Below are 24,893 nucleotides of genomic sequence, written 5' to 3'. Positions count from 1 at the left end.
GCTGTCGATATTCTGGTCCCAGGCTCCCTCTCCATCCACCCTCAACTACCCTGCTTCTCATTCTTTATGCCCTGGGCATAATGTACTTTTCATGGTCTCAACCATAGTGTGCTCTTTGTTGGTTCAAACCATTGCACATGCTGTTCCCTCGGACTGGAATTCTCTTCCCACCTATCTTGGCCTGGCTAACCCCACATATCTTTCACATCTCAGCCCAAACTTCTCCTCCTCAATTAAGCCTCCATGACTGCCCTCCCCAGGCTTAGTTAGGTCCCTCTGCTATTGGGGCCCCTAGTATAGGTTCTCTGTGTGCCTCACATTTCTCTTTTGTAAACTTCATCACATTTACATCCTTTATTCAACGTCTGTCTTCCTGCCATAGCGTAAACAACACGAACAAACATGTCTACTTGTTCACCCATGCATCCCCAGCATCACCTGACTTATATAGGGCACTCCAAACATTCTTGTTTGAAGAATGGATGTGTTGGCTGACTGCTATTTCTCTTTGTTCTTTGATTTGGCTCTAATTTTGGGACGCCCGCTTGTGATGCATGGTTTCTAGAAAACGGAGTATGTGGTTCTTCTCTTGCTTGACGCCTCTCAGTTTTTGACCCCTGTGGACTTTCCCATGCTCAGCAGAACTCCTCCCCTGGAGGAAGACATCCGTGGTGGTTAGGGTGGGGAAAGCTTTATTAGAAGACAGAACTATTATATGGCTGGGGCTTAAAAGGGGAAATCTTTGCCAAATTCCCAACATAGCGTTGATGTGGGATGGAGGGCCACGTGCACTTACCCAGATTGTCTCTCTCACCACCACTCTCAGTGGGGGTGAGAGGAGAAGGCAGACAGGGAATGTTGCTGGTGGGAAAGAAAATGGAGGGAGGTACACAGGCACCGACTAGTTGCTGCCTCCTCTGGAAGGTCTTAGAATATTTCTTCCCAAGTCTTGCTAGTTTTTCCTTAAGATAAAGATTCATAAGTGCACAGTACTTGTAATTTCCCCACTCATTGACCAACAGCATGTATCCTTAAGAACGGACGTGTCTTAGATTTGATTATTTATGTGTGGTGTCTTCATTCAGCAAAGGTTTATTGGGGCCTCCTATGTCCGGGTTCTGTGCCGTGGGCTCCGGATGCAAAGATGAATACAATAGGGTCTGCCTTCTTGAGGAACCCCCATGCTGGCTAGAAAGAAAAATCAACCCATTTTAAGATGTGATACAATGTGGTCAGTGCTGTGATGGACAGGTCTGTGCAGTGTTTGAGGAACCCAGAGGGGAGAGGTGAAAATTCTAGTTATTATTTGGAAACTTGCACATTGCTGTCTGTGTCTTCTGCAAGTGGTTGCACCATGTTAAAGGCTTTTGATTGCATCTTTAAATGTATTCCGCGTATCCTCTTGGGATTTTCTACATCATCTGTCAGTTCCCTGGGGGGTAGTGTGACCTAAAGGTTAAGAGTAGGGAGCCTGGAGCAGGTAGACCTGGATTTAAAATCTGTGGTTTACCTTCCAGCTGGTGACTGAGGGAATCACTCTCCCACATCCAGAAAAAAGTATGCAAATACAAGGATTAAATATGATGCATGCAACACATTTAGCTTGGTGCCTGCCATTCAGTAGATGTTCAATCATATCTTTCTCTAGGTGACTGCACCTTTTTTTTTAGTGGTGGTGGTAGCGATGGAAACTAGTTTATACTAAGCTTCACAGGACACACAGAGGTTTAGTTGCTAATTTTTTTTAAAAAGGCCTTTATTGGTATAAAAACAATTTAAACATTATATAAATACAATATAAATATTTCTTTTAAAAATATGTATAAGTTAGCATTTTTTTTTGAGGTAAGCCTGCACATTCCAAGAAATGATCTGGCTCCGAAACAACAAGGATATTCAAGCCGCATAGCCATTTTTACGTTACTTTTTCAAAACAAGTACATAAAATATTTCAAGAGGCACTTCATAAAAATATAAATATCACTTATATAAATTAACTCGATATCACATATTTAAATATCAATAAATTAAAAATAATTAAAATAGTGTCCTAACGCTCATACTTTTAGTTCTTCATAGAGAACAACATAAGTTATGTGCCCAGTGGACAGGTTTCTGACCAGAGGAGGGAATGCCCATGAACTACAGCAATCTTAGGTGCCCCAGCTACTTTATCCGAATAGCCCTCAGGCTGAACTGCAGGAAATTCTCAAGGCTTCGCAGGATGAGGATAATCTTTGTGTTCTTCATCCAGTCATTGTTCTGTGACTGCAGATTATTCAGCAGGGTGGCATTTGTAGTTGGGTCAGGGGTGGTTACTTCATCTGGATTCTTTACCTGAAGGGAACAGAAAACAAAAGGAATTGTTTAAATACTGAACAAATCTTTTGCAGTGGAGAGATACTGTGGCCTGTGGGAAGATGTTCAAATTGGGGTGAAGGAGCGGATTGGGGCCATCTGCCTTGACTCGCCCGGATAGCGGGAGGTGCCTCTCCTCTGAGTCCACAGAGTTTAGGACCCGCTCACAGCAGCTGAGCTCTAATCTTTTTGCTTCTCTGTCTCCGTTAGACCGTAAGCATTCCATGGGTAGCCATAGTATCTTACTTGTCTTCTGTTATCCTAAACAGTGCCTGGCGCATAGTCGGAATTCAATAGATAAATGAAGAATTTTTAGTTAAAGGCATTTTAATGGGTTCTTCAGGGGACTGTAATACTTTTCTCTGGTTTTGCTCTCGCTCATTCATCCCACATCTGTTAAGAGTCCACTGCTCTGAGGGCGTGAAGAGGACTGGGCAACACCTTTCAATGGACCCACTCACATGGAGCTAAGTAATTGTGGAAGGCCTTGCACCTCCAAGTGTGATCCTGGAGCACTGCAGCCTCAGCATCACCAGAAGCTTGTTAGAAATGTGAGTCTCAGGTCTCACCCCAGACCTGCTGAATCAGACTCTGCATTGTAACGAGGTCCTCCAGGAAGCTCGTGTGCACCTTAAAGTGGGAGAAGCCCTGGTTTAGGGCAACCTGGTTTAGCCCTGGTTTAGAAAAGGCAGAGGCAGGATTAGCACCCATGTGCCTGCTTCTCCGTCCAGGGCCCTTCTCTTTGCGCTTTGGTTCATCCACAAATTGTGCCATCAGGCCTCCACCATGTGGCGTTTGAATGGCTAGCTGGTAGTGACCAAAGCTCTTGGTACCTGCTCTTTCGGGCTTTAGCCATTTCTCTGCATTAACTCTTTGGCAAAAGAGTAAGGGAAAGGAGTTGAAACTACCATAATAACACGAATGTCAATTGGCAACAGTAAAATAATTTTTGTGCCCTTTGTTCTGTTATGTGGATCACTATGTGAGGTTGAATGTGCTTCCTTCTGCCTCTACAGGTATTTTTTTCTTATTTCTTAAGCTTTTAGAAGTTGATGTTAAAACCCTCCCCATTTAACAGAGTTTTAAGTACAGTTATTGATGTCTTTTGCAGAAGAGAGCAAAAAGAAAAAGTTTTAACTATCAGGAAATATTTCTCAGATCCTTTCCTTCACACACGGCCATCTCTTTTGAACTGGCTCTGCACTGCCAAGTTGTCTAGGCTGCTTTCGTTGAGCCAAGTGAGGGGATGAGAAGACACCTACCTTTTGCCTCAGGATCTGGACCAGTGCTTTGATACTAATCTGCACAGCCTCGATGCTTCCCTTATCACCCTCGTACTCGTTCTGGAGGTAGTCCAGGTATATCTGATACTCCAGAAGACCAGTGGTGATTTTCATCAAGCAGGTCTCCTAAGAGGAAAGATGGTAGGAAAATTGGTTATTGCTAGGAAGACATAATCGATTTGAAAAGTTAAAATTGCTCTAATTCAATAACTTCTCTGTATGCCCCTCCAGGGAACTTCAAGTACTTGTTAAGCATCATGTTTTGAGACATGATGCTGCAGCTGCAGTGCTCCAGGATCACACTTGGATGCTCAAAGCATCATATCTCATGTTTTGAGACCTGTTGTTTAAGGACAGCATCAGCTGCCCCATTACTTTTGAAATAATCAAAAGTCAGTACAGGTTATGTCACTGTCTAGCAGGAGAAGAGTATAGAGAATGACCTCAGCAGGGAGGGCAGGCCTGGATCCTGCCAAGGGCAGCCAAAGAGGAGAAAGGTCCCTGGACCAACTTACCCAGGATGAACTAGCTAAACCTGTGGGGTTTCCTAACATTTGACTGCTGTGAAAATTCCAGCACAGAGGGGCTATCTCTGACCAAGTCGTTCAAAAATAAGTTGCCTTTAATAACGTTTAAGTTGGCCTCCTCATGAAATTTACATGATGCTCTTCACATTTATCCCCTTCTTGATTGCCTGCCTGGTCTATATGTATACAGACACTGCATGCAAGAGGGAGAACTTTTTACTAAGGAGTAGCTAAAAGTGAACGTATTGCATTCGTACCTGATTGAACCCAGATTGGAAGCATCCGTCTTTTTCTGCCATTTTTGGAAGGTTCAGGTTGTTTTCTGCCAGTGCCTCCTTGCTGTTTTCACACTTGTCATACTTCTCACACATCTGGGAAAGAATATCAGAACCGTTATCGTGTAAGTGCCCCTAAAGCAAACACCACTAGAGGGCTGATGCCCTCTGGCCCTCATGGCCAGGAAGTTCTCTAAGAAAAGTGAAGTCACAATCCATTAGCCTCCAGGCAAGCAAGGTCTACAGGAGATGAGCACACTTGGGTTCAATTCTAGCCTCACCTGTGACTTCACGTTTATGACCTATTCCAAGTCTCAGTGTCCCTATCTCTCCAAGTTGGGGATAATGAAATACCTCCCCTGTAAGTTTATTGTGAGGATAAGACATAATATTTATATAAAGTGCCTGGCACATAGTAGGTACGTAATAAGTAACAGGAATTTTGATGATAATTGGGTGAATATAATTTGAGCCATAGAATGTCCCAGCTGGAAGGACCTTTCAGATCATCTAGTCCAATTCCATAATTTTACAGATGGGGCCCAGAGGTGGTAGAGAATTTGCCCAAGATCACAAAGCTTGTTCAGCAGAACCAGAACTAGATTTGGGGCTCCCAATCCCCTCTCCAGTATTCTTTCCTTTCTACCAAAGCAGAGCCAAACGACCTTACATTTAAAGCTTGGGAGCTGCTTTGACATACCTACGATTTTGCCACTTCAGTGGGCTATCAGGTATGCATTTTATATACCAGAATGACTTTGGGGAATCCCTAACCACTGAGCTGGCGTCACCTAAAAGAACTGTGACTGTCCTGAGAAGCTGAACCGTCATTTCAGGTGGTGATTTTTAATCCTCCCAAAGTCCGAAACATGAACAAGATTGACAGACCTTATTTTTTGGTTCTGGAAAAGGAAATCCTGAGAGGCAGTGTGACCTTCAGCTCACCCCAAGTGTGGAGCTGAGAATGGGCCAGGGAGCCTGGATCCCAGCCCCATTGTAGATTCTCCAGGAGGAAAAGGAACTACCTGGGACCAGCAGCAGAGGAGAAATTACAGGACACAGTCTGCCCCTTTGGCTTCAAACCTAAACTGCCTCCAAACCCAGCAAAGACCTCCCAGTGCAGGAGCCCCCGTCCACATCCAAGGGCAAGGAAATAGATGCCCACACAGGCCCTCCATCACCCTCAGGCGAGCCTACCTACCTCCTTTCTCATTGCAGAGATTTTGCCGAGGATGTACTTAATGAGAGCTTCAGTTTTGTCTGGAGAGGTGAGGAGTAGTCTGTCTGAAGTGGTATCATCTTTGAAATCTTCTCCCAGGGGTCCCGGGGTAGGGAAAGCAGTAGCCATCACCAGGAGCAGCCCCAGGGAGAAGGCGACTGTGCCGGAGGGAAGGGAGAGCAGCCAGTGAGCAGACCGCACCGCTGGGGGAGCTGTGCTTCTGGCTGCTGGCCGCCCGCCAGCCCTCACGGCAGCGGATACACACCGCCTCCCTGGCCCAGCACGGCTGCCAGCCAGTTCCAGGGCGAGGGATTTCCTTCACTTACTTGTGGAGAGGGAGTTCATAGCTGGGTTCCTGGAGGGCAAATGGAGCTCTCTTTCGTTCCTGGTGGGCTCGAGGGCAGACTGAACCTCAGACATCCCCGGTCTCATATTTATTGGGGGTTGAAACTCTAATATTGAGACTCATGGGAAAATCCCACATTTGATAAATCTTTGTTGGAGGATGGGGGTGGGACCAGAGCGGGTGGGGCTGATTGGAAACCTTATTAAGATTGTGCAATGTGACGTCCTTTAGCATCACAGGAATCACAACCAGGGGAAAAAAGTCATTACCAAGGCTAGTCCTCAGAAGCTGGGATCACTCTAACTTTACTTTCTGTTTTTTTTTTTTCGTTTAGTGACTCAGCACATTGGCATGTCTTGAGAAGGAAAGTAAAGCTGAAATCATGCACGAAGTTTTACGACGGGGTGGCGGGGGGGGGTGGGGGGTTGAAGCTAAGGCTGACTATGGTTAAAAAATACTTTAATTGCCAGATTAACTGGCTGGGATTTAGTATTCCAGTTTATTGGTATTTGTAAAAAACCTGAGATGAGTTTCCTCAGACCACCCCACAGCCCACCGGCCTGGGGTTACAAATAAGATACTGTGAGCCCTCTGCAGTACTTTTTTCCCGGGCTCTCGCCGTGACCAGCTGTTGCAGAACCGCCTGACTGCCCCCAAATCTCGTGCACTAGTCGCTAGGAGTCTCCAGGTGCAGTGTGGGTGCATACATAAATGACTCCTTTTTGCCACCACGTGGCATCTGCCCTCTTCCTCCTCACCTGCTCCAGCTCACTTTGGCCAGGTCAGCGATAGCCCTGCTCACTCCCCAGTGGCCTTTTGGGGATCCTCCCCATGAAGACTTTGATCTCTGTGCCATGGGGGTTGTCTTGTAGTGCTGGTGCTGTCCCCTCCACTGGCCACAGGGTGCTCCTGCTCCCACGGGGAGCCCCGAGGACCCCGGGCAGGTTCTGGGTCTGTTGGAGTCCTCAATTTACTGACACACACACACACTGGGTTCAGGGCAGAAGTGGGGAGAATACTACTCACCTCTTTGATGGGATGTCAAAGGAGGACCTTGTGGCATTTTCTGGATCTTGTGTTCATAGCACCCCCCTGCTGTATGACTTGATTTGAATCCAGAAGCGGCTGAGAAGAATCTACTTGTAGAACAGGGTTCTCGGTTCGGAATCAGGCTTCCCCTCCAATGCCTCAGCCTTCCAATTTGGGTTGAACTTGTACAGGCTTCCTCGGTCCTTACAAGAGGGTCCTTGGTTTCATGCAAATGGACTCTATACCAGCCAGGGTGCCCCACCAGTCTCCGGAACACCCAGACAGCTCAGAAGATTGGTTCCAGGCTGAGACTAAGGACCCTTGTATGGCACCAAAAAAAAAAAAAAAAAATTTTTTTTGTTTTGTTTACAAAACACAGTGTTAACATCACAATCAGCTTCTTTGCTTTGCAAAGAGGATCTTGTCAGGATTGCTAAAACAAGGACCTCAGCCAGGGTATTTAAAATATGGATCGATTTACTCAAGTTTTGTTTTGCGCACAACATGTTGGGACCTGCCTGTTGGGGAAAGTGAGGTCATTCATTCTTTCACTGACTTTCTAAACAGAGAGGCAGGTCTTGTGGTGGTGGTAGCAGGGTTTTGAGTTTGAAAATGAAAATGGGAGAGGTTGGCCGAATGGTTTCGCTTTTAGTGCTCTGGGGTCTTGAGCAGCTCAGACACCCGCAACCAAGCCTCGTGCATTGAACGAAGCCACCTCTGTGGCCCCCTGCGATGCATGCGCTAGGCCTCTGTAGTGTGGGGCTGCTGCTTCTCACTCTTCTAGTTTTTAGAAAATACGACTCAGTAGACTTCAAAGACTTAGCGGCTCAACAACATACAGATTTGTCTTTTCAATTAAAAGTTTTAAAAATAGGAAGTACATGTGCTTGATAAAATGTCTGAACAGAACATCAGGGCATACAGGGAAAAGTAAGTCTCCTTCCTTTCCAGCTCCTCTCCCCAGAGGTAGCACCTGACCCACGGTGTTTTCAGCAAAATCCTCTGTTACCCTAATCTGGCTAAGGTTTTCTTGGCTACCTAGGTACTCACCTCTGTATTTACATTATCGATTTATATATTGTGTAGACATACACACACTTGTGCACAAAGATATACACACTGTAATTTCCCATTGTCTAGATGCCACCTAGGTGATTCCCTGTGGGCAGGCACATGGCAGAGCACGGGCTCTTGAGTCCACACAGCTTGGGTTTAAAGCCCAGCTCTGCCACTTGCTGTTTGACCCTGGCTAAGAAACCCCAAGGATCTGTGCCCTTGGTTGCTCATCTATAAAACTGGGATAATAACAGTTCTTCCCATGTTGCTGTGGTGAAGACTGAGAGAGATGAAGTGTGGAAAATCCCTGGAGCATAGTAATCCTGCAATTAACACTTGCTCTTTGTAACAGTCCTAGGCTTGGGGTCTCTGCCTTGGAGAAAACTCTTCCAGCTCAGCTCTGTCAGGCAGTCCACGTGGAATCTTGCTTATGAATGAGCCAGACTACTATGGCAGTGGTCAGCTGGTCTCCCAGTCTTTTTACCTCTGAAGAAAGGAGACTCCATGTTTTGTTGAAAGTTAAGATGAAGAAAAAAAGAAGTGATTTCCTCTCTCTCTATTTTTTTAAGAACATTAAGACCCCCAAACCTGGGGCTTCCCTGGTGGCGCAGTGGTTGAGAGTCTGCCTGCCGATGCAGGGGACACGGGTTCGCGCCCCGGTCCGGGAAGATCCCACATGCCGCGGGGCGGCTGGGCCCGTGAGCCATGGCCGCTGAGCCTGCGCGTCCGGAGCCTGTGCTCCGCAACGGGAGAGGCCACAACAGTGAGAGGCCCGCGTACCGCAAAAACAAAAACAAACCCCAAACCTGGTCTCTCAATTTAGATAATGAGCACAGCTTGTGTCTTGCTGCTGCACTGTTTTCAAGGCTTTCTGCTAAGTGTTTTTATGACAGAAGCTCTCAGCCTTCCCTGTCCATGGTCACCATCATCATTCAAAATTTTGAATGTGGCCCTCGAGTGTGAGGGGGCCTGACTTAATCCCAGATCTTGTGCTCTGGCAACCAGGAAAGGGCAAATAGTGTGAGGGTAGGAATGCATGTGTGTGGGGAGATTGGAGGACACTGCCACCACCTTGCACATTGCTAGCATCTAGGGTCGTTATTAGTATCCTGGCCTTGGGCTGGCATTTGCTTATGGGAGAAAATGGCTCCCCTTTGCTCCGAAGCATTAATGCAGCATCTGTAGCTCCACCATGATAGCTTCCTTCCTTTGGATCTCAGTGGATTTTCCTCTTGGAGAGCTCATCCCTCATATTTTAATATGTATAAATGGCCAGGAAAGGCCATGCTGTCAGCTTGATTAACTAATAACCTCAACTACTGGATTGCACCATCAGTAATTTGAAGTGACTACCATCGGAGACCAAGAGAGGCCTGACAACTGGGAGTATCTGGGGAGGAAGAAGGAAAACCATGGTAGCTTTGCTTCCTCTACCCTTCTCTAGGGCTGGCTGGTCCTGTCTGTGCCCCTTAGAATTACTGCCCATGACTGCCCTCCTACATGTTGTGGAGTCCAGTTCAGAGAGTCCATCACTGCATTCGAGGTGAAGGGGAAAAAGTAACTTCCAATTAGTGTTAAGCTCTCAGAAAAAGAGGTGATGTCCATATCTCATAGGTTAAAATGTGGGGTTGCACTCCTCTGTCTTTATTCCGGTGGGTAGGGGGTGGGTTGGTTCTGCGATTTAGCAGGAGGGAGTGTCCCAAGAAAAAAAGAGAAGTCACCGGGTGCTAGGGAACTTGCAGTTGCTGTCAGAATGTTGTTTCACTTGTCACTAAGTCATGAGAAGTCTATAAACTGAAACAGTGGGTTATTTAACAGCTCCTTCCGGGACTGAGTCCTACTCAGCAGATATCAGCCAGGCCTGTAAGGCTCTGGGAAATGTCTTTGCTTTGAGAAAAGTGGTTGTATTACTTGGAGAGAGAATATTAGGGACATGTGGTATGTCTACTTGGAAAGGGCTGGCTGCTCTTGGAGGGCAGCCAGGCCTGGAGACCAAAGCTCTGGGCAGTTCCCAGGCTGGCCCAGTCTCAGTCCTGGCCCTCACAACCTCAGCTCTGATGTCCTTTTGTAGTTCCCAGTGACTTGTTGGTCTGGCCTCAGCTTTTTGGAGGGCAAAGGTGTGCTGGGGTTGGGTGTAGCTCTCCCTCTGTTAGGAAGGGGCACGGCTGCTGTGCTGGGATTCTGATCCACAACTGTGCAGGGAGGTCATCTGTCCTGTGCCCTCGTTGTTTTGCTATGTGCTGAGTTACCGTCCCCTGCTGAAGAGGAAAATCCCATGCATTTTAGGAGGGAAGTGGCTTCTCCTGGGACAACTTCCCTTCCTTGGGGAAGACTCCCCTTCCTTGGGGAGCAGCCCTCTCCCCACGTCCCCTTTCCTCTGGTCTCCAGGCCTGGAAGAGAGTGTCCGAGAAGCTGGGTTGGTGATGCCATCTTACTTGGCTGATCCCGAAGAAACCCCACCACCCTGCGTGGCAGGGCTGGGGAGGTTCCCTCTGGCTGACTTTCAGTGCTTTATCTCTTTTCTGTCTGTGGGGTAGGCCTTCTATGTTGGTGGCTGCTGGTTCTGCTTTACAGTTAGGAAACTTCAACTTATCAGCTAGGAGCACTGAGTTAATTTATTCTGAGTCATTTGAACCATCTTTGGTTTCTCCAAAGGTCTCAGTTCTCTTGAGTTCAGTGTCATAGACAGAAACTAAGCATGCAAAACCACTGGCTGGTTCCTTCCACTCTTTTTTCCTCAAAATTAAGGTACTAAGAACCCATTTGAAAGCATCACAAGTAATGGTAAGACCAGGGGATTCTGCAGGCCTGGCTATGACGTATTTTACCTCTCTTCCCTGCCTTTTTGGCTACTTATTTGCAAAAAAAGAGAACGTCTTTGCCTTTCTGAACTACACCTCATGTGTGTTCTCCTCAGCAAGCTGAATCCATGACGGTAGGGAAAGTTTCTTTAGTCTTCATGGTGGAGTAATTTCCATGATATGCTTTGGACATGTTGAACACTCTGTAACTGAGCCATTGGGGTTTATTATTCCTGAAGGAAGGTCCACCTGGATTGATTAAAAATATTACAGGAGAAGTCAGATCCAGGTAAGCAGGTCAAAGAATCACAGGTAATTTCTTCAAGCTATTGAGTTCTATGTACCTACGTATAGGTGTGAGTAAATGTAGTGCAGAGTCCTTGACCTGCAGACCATAGCCACAGCTCCAGGGGGTGCTGTCCTCACTGTGGCCTTAGAGAGGCCTTGGGACTCAGGAAGCTGGGCTTGTGGTCTGCTGTCACTTTGGTCTACCAGGCCTGTGGCTCCCCCTGTGCTGTGGGGTCTCCACAGTGGTCTGTGTCTGAGCACAAGTATTGTGTCTCTCAAGGGCTCCATGGGATGATGGCCCACTCTGGAGGTCATGTTTCTTATGTGCTACTTTCCTGTGGGTGAGAGGTGGTAACAGGAGGAAAGGCATGATCTACTATACTTGTTTGCTTGGCAAGTGATCAGGATGCATGGAAATGGTGTTCTCCACTCTGACATTTGAAACTGTATTTTGGTGATACTTTTCTTGGGAGGTGATGAACTTTTAGAAAGTAAGACTGCATCCCCAGAGGTTTGTTTGGAGTCTTGGTACTTAAGCAATTGCTGCTAACTGCCTCAGATTCTCTTGTCCAAGGACAATCAGCAAAGAGGCTGTAATATATATTCCTTTCTCTGTGTTAAATTTGTTCACTGTGGCCCCGGTTAGGTGTCAGAAGAGATTTAGGTTCTGGGCTTTTTCCGTCTGATACTGCACGGCCACTCTGTTGGCCAGGCGTGTAAAGATCCCTCTGGCCTTACTGGCTTGTCTTAGATTGTAGGATTCAAAAGGAACGTGGGGCTTTTTGCTACCAGCAAAATCCTCTGGCCAACTGGAGGACCTGGGGCAAAGTACTGTCCCATCTCAGGGCTCCATTAGGCAGATTTCTGTAAATTCCCTCCTCGCTCCAGCATTCTGTGATTCCGTGGATGTACATTAGCTATGCTTAATAATCCAGAGCCTACTCTTAATGGAACTATAGGAGTGGGAGACTCTAAATAAGAAATAGTTCTTGAAAGTCCAGAAGTCTGATGCTGTCTTCTAGTTCATACCCAAAGACCTGCTGTGGCTGGTTGGGGTGCCACTCATTTTGACACGTCCTGGATCTTGGTGGCCTCAGGCAGACTAAACTGATTTGGAAGATGCCAAAGCCCAGACGTATCAATGCAAGGAGGTAGCAGATTTCTTAGTTATCATAAAAGCAGGAACAGATCAATATGTTAAAATTTAACTTTAAAAAATTTTATTTATTTCGTTGTGCCGGGTCTTAGTTGCAGCAGGCGGGCTCCTTAGTTGTGGCTCCAGGGCTTCTTAGTCGTGGCATGCAAACTCTTAGTTGTGGCACGCATGTGGGATCTAGTTCCCTGACCAGGGGTCGAACCCTGGGCCCCTGCATTGGGAGGGTGGAGTCTTATCCACTTACACCACCACAGAAATCCCAATTTGTTTTTAACTTAAAAAAAATTACCCAAGTAATACATGTTCAATGTAGAACATTGGAAAAACAGAGATAGGCCCCAAAAAATTGCACAATAATCTTATCACCCAGGGATAATCACTGATTATGCTGTAATCACTCTTGTCATTTATACATTGATAGTTATACATCTATCAGTGTATGGGAAATAGAAAAATACCATACATAGTGTTTTATAACCTGCTTTTCTTTTTTTATACTGCTTTGAATGCATAACATTCTGGGTTATTCTCTGAGTAGAGATGATATAAACCATGTCTACAGCTAAACCAGTCAGAATTGAGAAGGGAAACATCAAGTGAGGTTTATTGATGACTGCTGCAGATGCACACTGTTCCCCGTTCCCTGGAAAAAGAGTTCATATCTTAATGGGGAAAAGATGTATTTAAAACATTCACTGAGGGCTTCCCTGGTGGCGCAGTGGTTGAGAGTCCGCCCGCCGATGCAGGGGACACGGGTTCGTGCCCCGGTCCGGGAAGATCCCACATGCCGCGGAGCGGCTGGGCCCGTGAGCCATGGCCGCTGAGCCTGTGCGTCCGGAGCCTGCGCTCCGCAGCGGGAGAGGCCACGTCAGTGAGAGGCCCGCGTACCGCAAAACAAACAAACAAAAAAAACAAAACAAACAAAAAAAAACATTCACTGAGTTTCCCAGGGGGTTAACTTATCAGTTGTTTGTGGAGTAGCGTAATCTGTAAATCAGTAAGTCGTGCTGATTATTTGGCATCATGAAAGTGAAATTTGCAGTTTGACCGATGCTTGCTTTTCATCTGGTTCTGGTAATTTGACACAGCCAAACTGCGGTTGGCCCTTGTGCAGGGCATCGATCAGTAGCTCATTGTTCTTGGTTTTAGGATGCCTGGGGAGTTGTCAAAGGTGATGGTGTCATCGTCTCTTCTCATCTTGTGTGGCTCATTTCCCCTAGTACCTTGAGATTCCTTACAGGGGTCTGTTCTACAGAGAAAGAAGAATGTACATCTTGATAAGGAGTTTATAGTCTTGCAACATTTCTCCCCTTTCCAGCTCCAATTCTGGTTGTGTTTCCACCTATTGGGATTGTGTTGCTTGTGCAAGGAAAGTGCATTTCCTGTGGGAGCTGAAAGTTAGACCTACCGCAAAGAAGATGCCCTCCCTTGATGATGGTTGGGGGATGTGTTTGGGTAAGAGGTAGACAGCCCTGGTCTCTCCTGTGGACCCTGAGATGCTGGAATTGGCTGCTCCTGGGTATTTCAGCATGCCCGAACCCCAATTTCCCTCTGCTGCCAATTTCTTTAAAAATACAATCAGAAGCACCTATTTGGGAGAGTTTGGACATAGAGGGCGATGTCCTAGGAGGACTCCTGGCCCTTGGATTCCATAACCACAGTATAGTTTTCCTTCTAAGGTATTTCAAGTAATTGAGGATTGACATGGTCGGGGTGGGGGGGTGGTGTCAATCAGATATTTGTTGAATGCTAAGTACTGGCCTAGACGCTTTACACACATTAGTTCATTTAAATTCCACTCTATAGAATTGGCAACTGTTAGCTTCATTTTATGGATGAGGAAACTGAAACTCAGAGACATTAAATGACATACCTGAGATCATGCAGGCTCCTGGAACTGTGAAGAAGCTTCCTGGTGTTTGGGAGGAGAAGTAAGATGTGGTGGTTAGGTTAGGTGTAGTGTCGCCAGGTAAAATACAGGATGCCCAGATAAATTTCAGATATACAACAGATTATTTTTAAGTATGAATATATTCCAAATATTGCATGGAACATACTTATGCTATAAATGTATTCCTTGTTCATTTGAAATTCAGATTTAATTGGGCATCTTGTATTTTTATTGGTTAAACCTAACAATCCTTGTTTGTAGACAAGATTATGGGGGGTGGTTCTGAAAGCTAGGGGGAAGTGAAGAGAATAGGGGGAGCCAAGGAAGATAGTTTGAGGAGGGCAGTGACATGATGAAAGTGTTTAACCTTAATGAACAGGAAGAAGTCCCCAGGGGATTGGAGAGAACAGCATGGAGCCCAGGCAGAGGTGAGATGGTTCAGCCTCAAAGGAGCCAACTGTGTTCCTCTCCTCCTCACTCTGCCTTCAGTGATTCCTGTTGGGAGCTTTATATTAGACAGGGCAGTAGTGGTTACACGATGGAAACTGGCAAATGCTAGAAACCAGGGCCCCCAGAAAACTAGTTATTCAGTATCTTCCAGCCCGCCTGTGGGCCTAAGGGGATAGAATGATATTTTAAAGGCCAAAATCAATGCAATCTAGAGACTGGTTATTATATGGGTACTATGTAGGGAGTATAGGGAAAGCATACATCAAAAGTTATTTAAGCTTACATTTCAAAGGCAATTGACCGTAAAGCTTTTTAAGGAAAGAAATTGTTCTGGTCAAAGCATGCTGCTCCTATGTCCCCAAATGAAGGCTGCTGTATCTATAAACAAGTTGACACAGACTACAAGCTGAGTTTGGGAGAGTAAAGATGTGCGCAGGGCAGAATGTTTGTTCTACAGTGTTAGATACCCTTGTGTTTCCCCAGCCAGGTACTGGCTCATACCTTAGTGGATCAGGGCAGACCCTGAGCCAGGCTCTTGAGCCATGGCCAAGTTAGGGACTGAAGACTGGTCACTTTGAGAGAATTAGACACAGCAAGGTGACAGCCCATGGGCTTAGGGGTCTCTGCTTTGTCACTGTTCCATCTCAACCAGAGCAGATGAATCAAGATTCTTGCTCTGGGGCATTTAGTGGACAGGATGAAGAAAGCCCTGAAGCATTCTTAGGGTCCCCAAAGATTGCTGCTTATGTCATAAGTTTTGCTCTTAACTACCAGAATCACAAGGAATCACTTCTACTGTTATTCTTGGCATTGCATTTTATTGTATTGCATCCTTCTTTTGATTCATCTCCGCTACAGTTCTGTTGCATATTTCTAGGACATTGCGTTAGGAAAACAAACAGTGCCATTAAATCCAACCCCTACTGCCTTCTAACAGAACCCGCCTGATGACTGGAACGTGTTGATACTTGACTGTGTCATAGCCAAACTTCAGAATATTGAGTAAAACATAAAATTCCCTGACAGAAACTTGGTTTCACTACATGGCACAGCTCCCAGGCAGGTCACATTAGGCTCTAGGCTACAATTTTCCCCTTCTCTCCAAAGGATGTAAGTCTTTTCATAACAGTTTCAGTGCAGGGTAGAATGACATCTTGCGGATGCCATGACGTCTCTCTGTTCTGAACTTCCACTAAGACTCAGACCGTGACTTGATCCTCTGGGAAGCCTTTGCTGACCCATTTCCAGGAATAGTGAAGGTTCTCCTCTGGGTTCTCCTGCAGTGTCATTTACTGTACTGATCAGTTTCCAGGCAGTGTCGTGATGGCACAGGCTCTGGAGCCAAACTGCCTGGGTTCAAATTACTGTTCTGTACTCTACAAGCTGTGGTCAGCTGGGAAGTTATTGATCATCCAGGCTTCATTTTTCTCATTTACAAAATGGGGGGTAGAAATTGTACCTTCTGTTATACAGTTGTTGGAACCTATGTAAAGTGCTTAGCATGCAGCCTGGCACATTAGAGGGGCCAGGTAAACATTACTATTGCTTTCTCTGCAATTGACTGAGAATTTCTTCCTTCCTTCCTTCCTTCTTTCCTTCCTATCTGCACCACGTGGTTTGCAGGATCTTAGTTCCCCGACCAGGAATGACTAAGAATTTCTTGAGGGCTTCATCTTTCAATGCCAATGAATAGCACAGTTTTAAGCATTAGGTGCTCAGGGCTGATAAGTGAGTGAGAGGTGAATTCTCCTTTTAAATGACTTGTCAAAAATAATCATCAAGCGTTTAGAAATAAAAAACAGTTTTAATTTGTGAAATTTTCTTTGTAGGTGTGCTTTTTTAAAGTCATATAAAATATTATGCTCACTTGATTTTTATTTTTAAAAAAATATTTATTATTTATTTATTTTATTTACTTTTGGCTGCGTCGGGTCTTAGTTGCGGCACGCGGGATCTTTGTTGAGACATTGCAGCACGCAGGCTCTTCGTTATGGCGCTTGGCCTTCTCTTTAGTTGTGGCGTGTGGGTTTTCTCTTCTCTAGTTGTGGTGCGCAGGCCCCAGGGTGCATGGGCTCTGTGGGTGTGGCGTGAGGGTTCCAGAGTGCATAGGCTCTGTAGTTTGTGGCATGCAGGCTCTCTAGTTGAGGTGCGGGAGCTCAGTAGTTGTGGCGCGCCAGGTTAGTTGCTCCACATCATGCGGGATCTTAGTTTTCTGACCAGGGATCGAACCTGCATCCCCTGCGTTGTAAGACAGATTCTTTACCACTGGACCACCAGGGAAGTCCCTCACTTGATTTTTAAATCAAAGACTATAATATTTTATCCAACAATTAAAAAATGTATATGGATGGATATTTGTTCCATATTGCAGGCAGTACTGCTTATTAAAAGAAGCATGGATTTCACAGACAGACTTGGTTTAAATCCCAGCCCCAGCAATTTACTGCTCACATGGCTTTGGGCAAAGCACTTCAGTTCCCTGTGCCTGAGCTTCCTCATTTGTAAACTGCGGCAAAGACAACTTTCCTTCTCACGGTGGTTGTGGGAATTAAATGAAATCACACCCGTAAAGCAAGGTTGTTGGTATATACTAAATTGTCAGCAGATGCTAATTTTTTTTTTTTTTTTAGTTGTTGTATTTAACAGAGGTGTGGCAAGGGAAAGAAGAGAAGGGAAACAGAGAAAATGATCAAGGTAGACAAAGCACAAAGAAGGAAGACAGTGAAAAGAATAGAAATGGCCACCAGAAAATAAAGACAAATAAAGTGGCTTATAGATTTCATTTTGTTTTAAAATATTATATTTTTACTTTTTTTTTTTTTGCATGGGTAACACATAGCCATGGCATGAAATTCAAAATGTTCTAAAGGATACTCAGTGAAAAAGAAGTCACTTCCATGCCACTTGAGCCAACTAGTTTACCTCTTTAGGGGTAACTACTTCTACTAGTTTTTTTTGGTGATTCCTTCCAGAAATACTCCAAAAATACACTGATAAACAAAATGTTCTTATTTCCCATGATCTTTTTTTTTGGCCCTGCCGCGTGATATGTGGGATCTTAGTTCCCCAACCAGGGATCAAACCCACGCCCCGTGTAGTGGAAGTGTGGAGTCTTAACCACTGGACCGCCAGGGAAGTCCCAATATTTCCCATGATTTAATTTTATTCTTCTACGTAAATGGTGGTGCACGGATGAAAATGTTCTGCTCCTTGCTTTCTTTATTGAACGTGTTTTAGCGATCATTCCTTTGTGGGAGTTACAGGGCTGCCTCCTTCCTCTTAGCCCTTGCATTCCATTTATTAACAAGTTCCCCACTGATGGAATTTTAGGTTGTTTCTAATCTTTGGTTATTACAGATAAAACTACAGTGAATAATTTTTTTCATGCGTGATTTCACACACATGAGTGTATAATGGGATAGTTTCCTAGAAATGGAGTTGGTAACTCAAAGGATATGGGCAATTTTGCTAGAGACAGATAGAGGCTGTACCCATTTAACGCTCCCTCCAGCAAGGTGTGAGAACACCTGTTTCTCATACTCTTGTCAGCACATGATGCTATCAGTCTTGATCTTTGCCAGACTGATGAGGGAAAAACATGTCTCATTGTAGTTTTAATTTGCATCTCTCTTATTATAAGTAAGACGGACAATCTGGAAAGCTATTTGAGAACCATTTTTATGTAATTTTCCACGAACTTTACATTTATATCCTTTGTTTGATTTTCTGTTGGTTTTTGATCCTTTTCATATTGATTTGAAGGAGCTCTTGATATACTCCAGAAGGTAAACTTTTGTTCTTCATGTGTATTTTTATTTTATAATTCATCTTTATGTTAGTTTATAGTGTGTTTTTCTTTTGCCATGCAGAAAATTTAGATTTTTATAGAGCAAACTTTATATCCTTTCTTTCTGTATTTTGTGACATATATAAAAAGGTTTAGTATACTCCAATTTCATAAGAGTATCCTTCTAAATTTTTGTCAAGTATCTTTAAGTATAGGTTTTCAAAGTATTGAGCCAATACAGACTATGTTTCTCACATGACAAGATGAGCTATTCTTGTCCACACCCTGATGTAAATACAAATACACAGGAAAAATGTGGGTCTCTCTGGAAGGTGGAATAAGTGGTACTTTTTTCCCCTCTTTGTACTTTGTTTTCCAGGTTATCTGCATTGGTCATGTACTACTTTGATATTCAGAAAGATATTAGTTAAATGAAATTTACTTTTACCTCCTTTAAACTTCACTTAAGATACCCCTTGGTTCCTGGATCTTTCAGAATGCTAGTAATGCTGCCTACTTTGCTTTGGAGATAGTCTGTCAGCTTCCAACCTGAACAGCTTTAGCCCCTAATGACTTCCTTCTTGCCAAATCCAGTGAAAGCATTTTAGTCCTAATCTGACCTTCCCCCTGGCATATCTGAAGCTCCTGCCATGCCTTCCTGTGGGGCCTTCCTCTCTATGCTCTTGGTTTTTTAAGGCCAACAAATCTTTTGGAAGGTTGGTTGCCTTTTCCCCACAGCCCAAAGTAATTTGCTTTTCCTGATGGGAAGCCTCATTCATTTCCTTAAAGTGAACAGGGCTTCCTCTCATGGAGTAATTAGCGTTGAAGGTCTGGATCTATTTAAATCCCCTGAGAGTCTGGGTCCAATCCATTGGAATTAGTAATCACAGAGAGCTTAAGGTATGGCATTCAATTTAGAAACAATTACATTCCAGTGGGAAGAGGAAACTTCAACCAGAAGAGGTTGGCTTGGTTTTCTGACTGGAAAATTGGTTTTTCTGCCTTTGCAATTGCTGACAATCACTACAGGAAGAGCCCTACCAGTTCCAGTTCTCCAGGATAGTGTCTTTCTTTTCATTTCTCTATTAATTAAAAAATAAATTATGAAACTAACAAACATTAATTGTAACTACAGCAAGACTGCCAGCATACTGAGATGACCACTGTTAATAAAAATTAATTAATTAATTAATTTATTTATTTTTGGCTGAGTTGGATCTCTGTTGCTGCGCGCGGGCTCCCTCTAGGAGCGGCGAGTGTGGGCCACTCTTAGCTGCGGTGCATGGGCCTCTCATTGTGGTGGCTTCTCCCGTTGCGGAGCACGGGCTCTAGGCACGTGGGCTTCAGTAGTTGTGGCTCGCGGGCTCTAGAGAGCAGGCTCAGTAGTTGTGGCGCCTGAGCTCAGCTGCTCCGCGGCATGCAGGATCTTCCTGGACCAGGGCTCAAACCCACGTACCCTGCGTTGGCAGGCAGATTCCCAACCACTGTGCCACCAGGGAAGCCCCACATTTATTTCTAAAATGTCCTAAAAGTAAGATTGCTAAGCTACAGGGTTGGCTAGTTTCTAAAACTACATTAATATACGAGCAGGGGAAGGGAAAAGGGAAGTGCTGTACTTCTGTCTGGCAGGTACTACAGTAGGTACTTTCCATAAGTTGTTTAGTTTCATCTTGGTCTCCCGCCTCTCTAGTCCTGCCCTGATCCCTCCTCTACATAACCACAGACAAGTATGTCACTCCTTTGCTTAGAAGCCCTGCATGGCTCTCATCTCCTCCAGGTTAAGGCCAAGCTATTAACATGGCCCACGAGGCCCTCCACAGTTTGGTCTTGCCTACTTCCTCTGTCTCTCTTATGCCCTTCTCCTTCTCGCTTTGCATTCTAGCACCACCGGACTATTTGCTGTTACCCACCTTCCCAGGCCACTGCAACCCTCCAAGCATTTGCTCTGCCTTCCTCTCTGTTGTGCTGATTCTTTCTCAGCTCTTCCCCTGGCTCTTCTCTCACTCATCACTTAGCACTCTGTTAGTTTCTGGCTCTTTCAGAATACCTTTTGCAGGTTGGTTTATGAATGAGTGTGGCTAGATCATGCCATAGTAACTTACAACCCACAGTCTCAGTGGCTTAACACAAGTTTATTTTTTGGTCAGTTAAAGTCTGCTTTAGATCTGGGTCATTCTCTTGGGAGCTCCCCTCAGTGACCTGTTGATGGAGAGTCCACCATCCTGTAATTGTACCATCCAGAACACTTGGCTTCTCTGGTTGCTGTGGCAGGAGAAGAGAATACTGAGAGCATCGTGCTGGAAGTTAAATGTATTGCCCAGAGGTAACCATGTTACTCCCTTTCTCAGCCCACTGGCAAGGCCTGTTACATAGCCCTGCCTAGCTGCAAGGGGGCAGAAGTGTAATCCTCTCATGGGGCTGGAAGGAAGGAAAATGGAACATAGGTGAGCACTAGATGCCTCTACTACAGGTGAGATGCCACCATTCTCTATATGTCTATTTGAATTATTATATGGCATTAGAATGAGGGTTTATGTGTGTCTCCCCAGTAGAGTGGGCACTTCTGTAGAGTAGAGGACTTTGTCTTGTTCATCTTCATGTCTCTGGCACCTGGCACATAGGAGATGGCTAAGAAACATTTGTTGAACAAATCCATTCATACAAATCAATAATCTACATTATATAGATGGGACAGTAAAGTTCAGAGAGGTCAGTTAACTCACCTATGATCACACAACTAGGAGGTAGCAAAGCTAGATTCAAACCTAAGTCTGTCGGATTCCAAAACTTATGCTTTTAGGAAAGGTTCTAAATTCCGATCTGAGGGCAGGAGAAGACCGGTGTTCCAGCTCAAGCATTCAGGCAGAAAGGGAGAGTGAATTCTGCCTTACTCAGCCTTTTTGTTGTATTCCAGCCTTCCATACATTGGATGAGCCCTACCACTTTGGAGAGGACAATCTGCTTCATTAAGTCAACCAATTCAAATGTTAGTTTCATTCAGAAACACTTTCACAGACACACCCAGAATAATGTTTAACCAAATATCTGGGCACCCTGTGGCCCAGTCACGTTGACACAAAATTAACTATCACACCTAACTTTCCTTCCCCTCCCATAATTTTTACTAATCGTTAATCTTCTACAGGACTCCTTTGCTCACGTTCCTTCTATATTTGGTGTTGTTAAAAAACATTAAAAGACAAAGTACTTTAATTTTGTGGAAGTAATTTTATCTTCTGAAAACACTTTAAAATAAAAATTATTTGCTAAGAGTCCAATGAGAATTCAGTTCAAAATAATCCCCACCCCTTTTCACTGTTTTCCCTTACGTGATTTTTTTTTTCTTTTAAAGAACAGACTTCAGTTTTCAGAGCATTTGTAGGTTCACAGCAAAATTTGTGGAATATAATCTCAACCCCCCACCCCTCAACCTCCCCCATTATCAGCATCCTGCCCCAGAGTGGTAAATTTGCTACAATCAATGAACCTACAGAGACACATTATTATCACCCCAAATCCATAGTTTACATTAGGGTTCACTCTTGGTATTGTACATTCTATGGTTTTGGACAGATGTATGACATGTACCTGCCATTACAGTATACAGAATAGTTTCACCGCCCTAAACATCCTCTGTATTCCACCTATTCATCCCTTTCTTCTCCCAACCCCTGGCAACCACTGATCCTTTTACTGTTTCCACAGGTGTGTTTTCTAGAATGTCATGTTATTGGAATCACACAGTAGGTAGCCTTTTCAGATGATCTCTTTCACTTAGTAACATGCATTTTAAGTTTCCTCCATGTCTTTTCATGGCTTGATAGCTCATGCCTGATTTAATTTTATAAAAAATAAATGTATAAATTTAGCATTTAGCACTAGCTGATATAATTTATCTATTTGCATGCTTGTTTGTTGACCATCTCTCTCACTAGAATGGAAGCTTCTGGAAGGCGGGGACGTTGTTTTATTTATCGCTGTATCGCAGTCCCTGTAAAAGTATGTAGTACATGATCAGCTCTCAGAAAAAAATTTGTGGAATGAAGGACTCAGATGAATCTTTTATAACTAAAATCTTCTGATTTAGGTAATTGTGACGTGCAATGTAAGAGCTAATCTAATACTACCATTTCAATGGGATTTAAACTCTTTAAGAGTTTGAGTCCTTTCTGATTTGGATATGGGACTGGGGAGCTCATCGGTGATTGATACAATCAAAGAAATTATTGGTTTCTTCCAGCAAAGTATTATTTTAATTTTTCATGCAGAAACAGAGTATGAATGGAAAGGGGGCTATGGCATTTTCTGTCGCCTGAGGTGTTTCCGACCACCCCACCATCTGGGATTTTGGCTTGGGAGGCAGGGTTTCCATAACACACATGTGTGACCCTCTGCCTCTCCCCTCTGTCTCTCTTCTTCCCACAGCTCACTGAGCCTGAAGCTTGGGCTATTATCTTACGTCTCCTTCCTGTCTGTTGGGGACTTCTCCTATGGCATGTCCTCCTCCATCCCAACTCCCGTGCTATGCCTTAGTCTAAATGCTCAGTGCAGAGTTCAGGGAGAGAAACAAGTTTGCCAATGAGGGAACACACATACGTTGGGAAATACTTAAAAAATGATCCCCTGTTAGGCATGCATATCTGTTATTTAGTTTAATCAAAGTTGAGGTCATAGTATATGTAATGCTCTGTTTCTTCTGTTTCAATTTAATATTTCTTGAAGTTCTTTCCATATTCACACACACACACCTACCTTATTCTTTTTTTAAAAGCTACATAATATTCCATAAAAACTAACATCGTTTATTTAGCCAGTCTCTTACTGAAGGATGTTTAGGTCATTTCTAGTCATTTTCTATATTAATAATGTCGTACTGAACATTACTCTGTAGTTTTGGTTTCCTTGCATATTTGTGTGAGTGTATCCACGGCTCACGGGCCCAGCCGCTCCGCGGCATGTGGGATCCTTCCGGACCGGGGCACGAACCCGCATCCCCTGCATCGGCAGGTGGACTCCCAACCACTGCACCACCAGGGAAGCCCTAACTGGTGTGTGTTTTTAAGATTGTCTAAAAAAGATCTAGCACTTTATAGTCTCATCCACTGATAGGAAAGTCATAGTTTTCCCTTAAGATTATGGCTTTTATAAGTATGCTGGTGATTAAGAGAGCATGAGATACATTTGGAAGAAAGAGAGGAAGAAACAGGAAGGAGAGATGAGTCATGGGGGATAGGTTCATGGAGGTGGGGAATCATGTAGCCCTGGATGGGAATTTCAGCTCTGCCATTTCTTAACTGTGTAACCTCAGTTTCCCCATGCATATGGGTTGTTGTGACGATCAAATCAGATAATAACATGTGAAGTATTTAGTATTCAATCAATGCTTACTCTTAGTACTATTATCATGTGCTATGGTACGCATTATATGGTACAATGGTAATGATGCTAAATGTTTAGCATGTACTAGGCACTGAAGGGAATGCAAAAGGAAGTACTAGACTTTATTCCAGACTAGCTGGAGAAACACAATAAGCCTGTTGGAAACCATCAGGAAACAATGAAGGCCTTCAAAAGCTCCAAGTGTCCTAGAAACTCAGATCTACTTTAGAGATCATTATTTTTTTTATAAGTTTTTTAAAAAAATAAGCTTATTTATTTATTTATTTTTGGCTGCGTTGGGTCTGCATTGCTGCATGTGGGCTTTCTTTAATTGCGGCAAGTGGGGGCTACTCTTCATTGCGGTGCGCGGGCTTCTTACTGCAGTGGCTTCTCTTGTTGCGGAGCACGGGCTCTAGGCACGCGGGCTTCAGGTTGTGGCACGCGGGCTCAGTAGTTGTGGCGCATGGGCTTAGTTGCTCCACGGCATGTGGGATCTTCCCAGACCAGGGCTCGAACCTGTGTCCCCTGCATTGGCAGGTGGATTCTTAACCACTGTGCCACCAGGGAAGTCCCTAGAAATTATGTACGTGGATAATTTTAAAAAATCAGTTCTAATGAAATAATTCCTTTTTGGGAGTTTCATGCTTTTGAATAATTCTCTTTAATTTCACATGACTCTCTTGAAAGCATCTTGTAAGTCCTATGACAGCTTGCTATGTCAACCTCATTTTTCAAAAGTTCAGTGACATGTTTGTCATGGTTTCTGTAGAGTCAACATTCTGAAATTCCTTAAAATACGTTACTGGTGTCTGGGCTGAATATTTGCTTCAGGGTAGAGCTGAGGTAGATTTGGTTCTACCAGTGGGTTTCAAAGGGAAATTTGGGGCTTTTTTAAAGCATTATCTTCTAAAATGTCAGAGTCTTGTGTGTGTCTCTGGTTGAGGGTGCGGTGGTGCCTGCCCTGGGTCAATAGGGGGAAATGATGGAAAAATGAAACAACTGCAGCACTGTCTCACCAGGGAATGGAAGGACAGCTACAGCTTTCCCC

General features: G+C 44.4%; 1 protein-coding gene and 1 long non-coding RNA gene across 3 annotated transcripts in view; one reads left to right on the top strand and one right to left on the bottom strand.

Annotated features, from left to right (window-relative positions):
* Positions 1–24,893, top strand: part of LOC129392140 (uncharacterized) — a 153,189-nt gene that overhangs the window by 5,676 nt on the left and 122,620 nt on the right. The window lies entirely within an intron of this gene.
* IL6 (interleukin 6) lies at positions 2,071–6,142 on the bottom strand. The gene is made up of 5 exons (XM_007102855.3): positions 5,989–6,142; positions 5,645–5,820; positions 4,426–4,539; positions 3,621–3,767; positions 2,071–2,337 (listed from the first exon to the last, which is right to left on the bottom strand). Exons 1-5 carry the CDS (start codon positions 6,092–6,094, stop codon positions 2,167–2,169), a joined length of 714 nt encoding a protein of 237 aa, XP_007102917.1. The 5' UTR covers positions 6,095–6,142; the 3' UTR covers positions 2,071–2,166.

The sequence above is a fragment of the Physeter macrocephalus genome, chromosome 5 (assembly GCF_002837175.3).
Source record: "Physeter macrocephalus isolate SW-GA chromosome 5, ASM283717v5, whole genome shotgun sequence".
In the NCBI taxonomy this organism is placed as follows: Eukaryota; Metazoa; Chordata; class Mammalia; order Artiodactyla; family Physeteridae; genus Physeter; species Physeter macrocephalus.
Note: the sequence above shows the minus strand (reverse complement) of the source record. Positions and strands in the feature narration are given on the sequence as shown.

Bases quoted from the DNA above. Each gene is read 5' to 3' on its own strand.
- IL6 (XM_007102855.3), bottom strand. From the start codon at position 6,094: ATGAGACCGGGGATGTCTGAGGTTCAGTCTGCCCTCGAGCCCACCAGG. The intron at 5,821-5,988 runs GTAAGTGAAGGA...CCTCCGGCACAG, and splicing joins TATGAACTCCCTCTCCACAA to TCGCCTTCTCCCTGGGGCTG. The intron at 2,338-3,620 runs GTAGGTGTCTTC...TGTTCCCTTCAG, and splicing joins TCCAGATCCTGAGGCAAAAG to GTAAAGAATCCAGATGAAGT.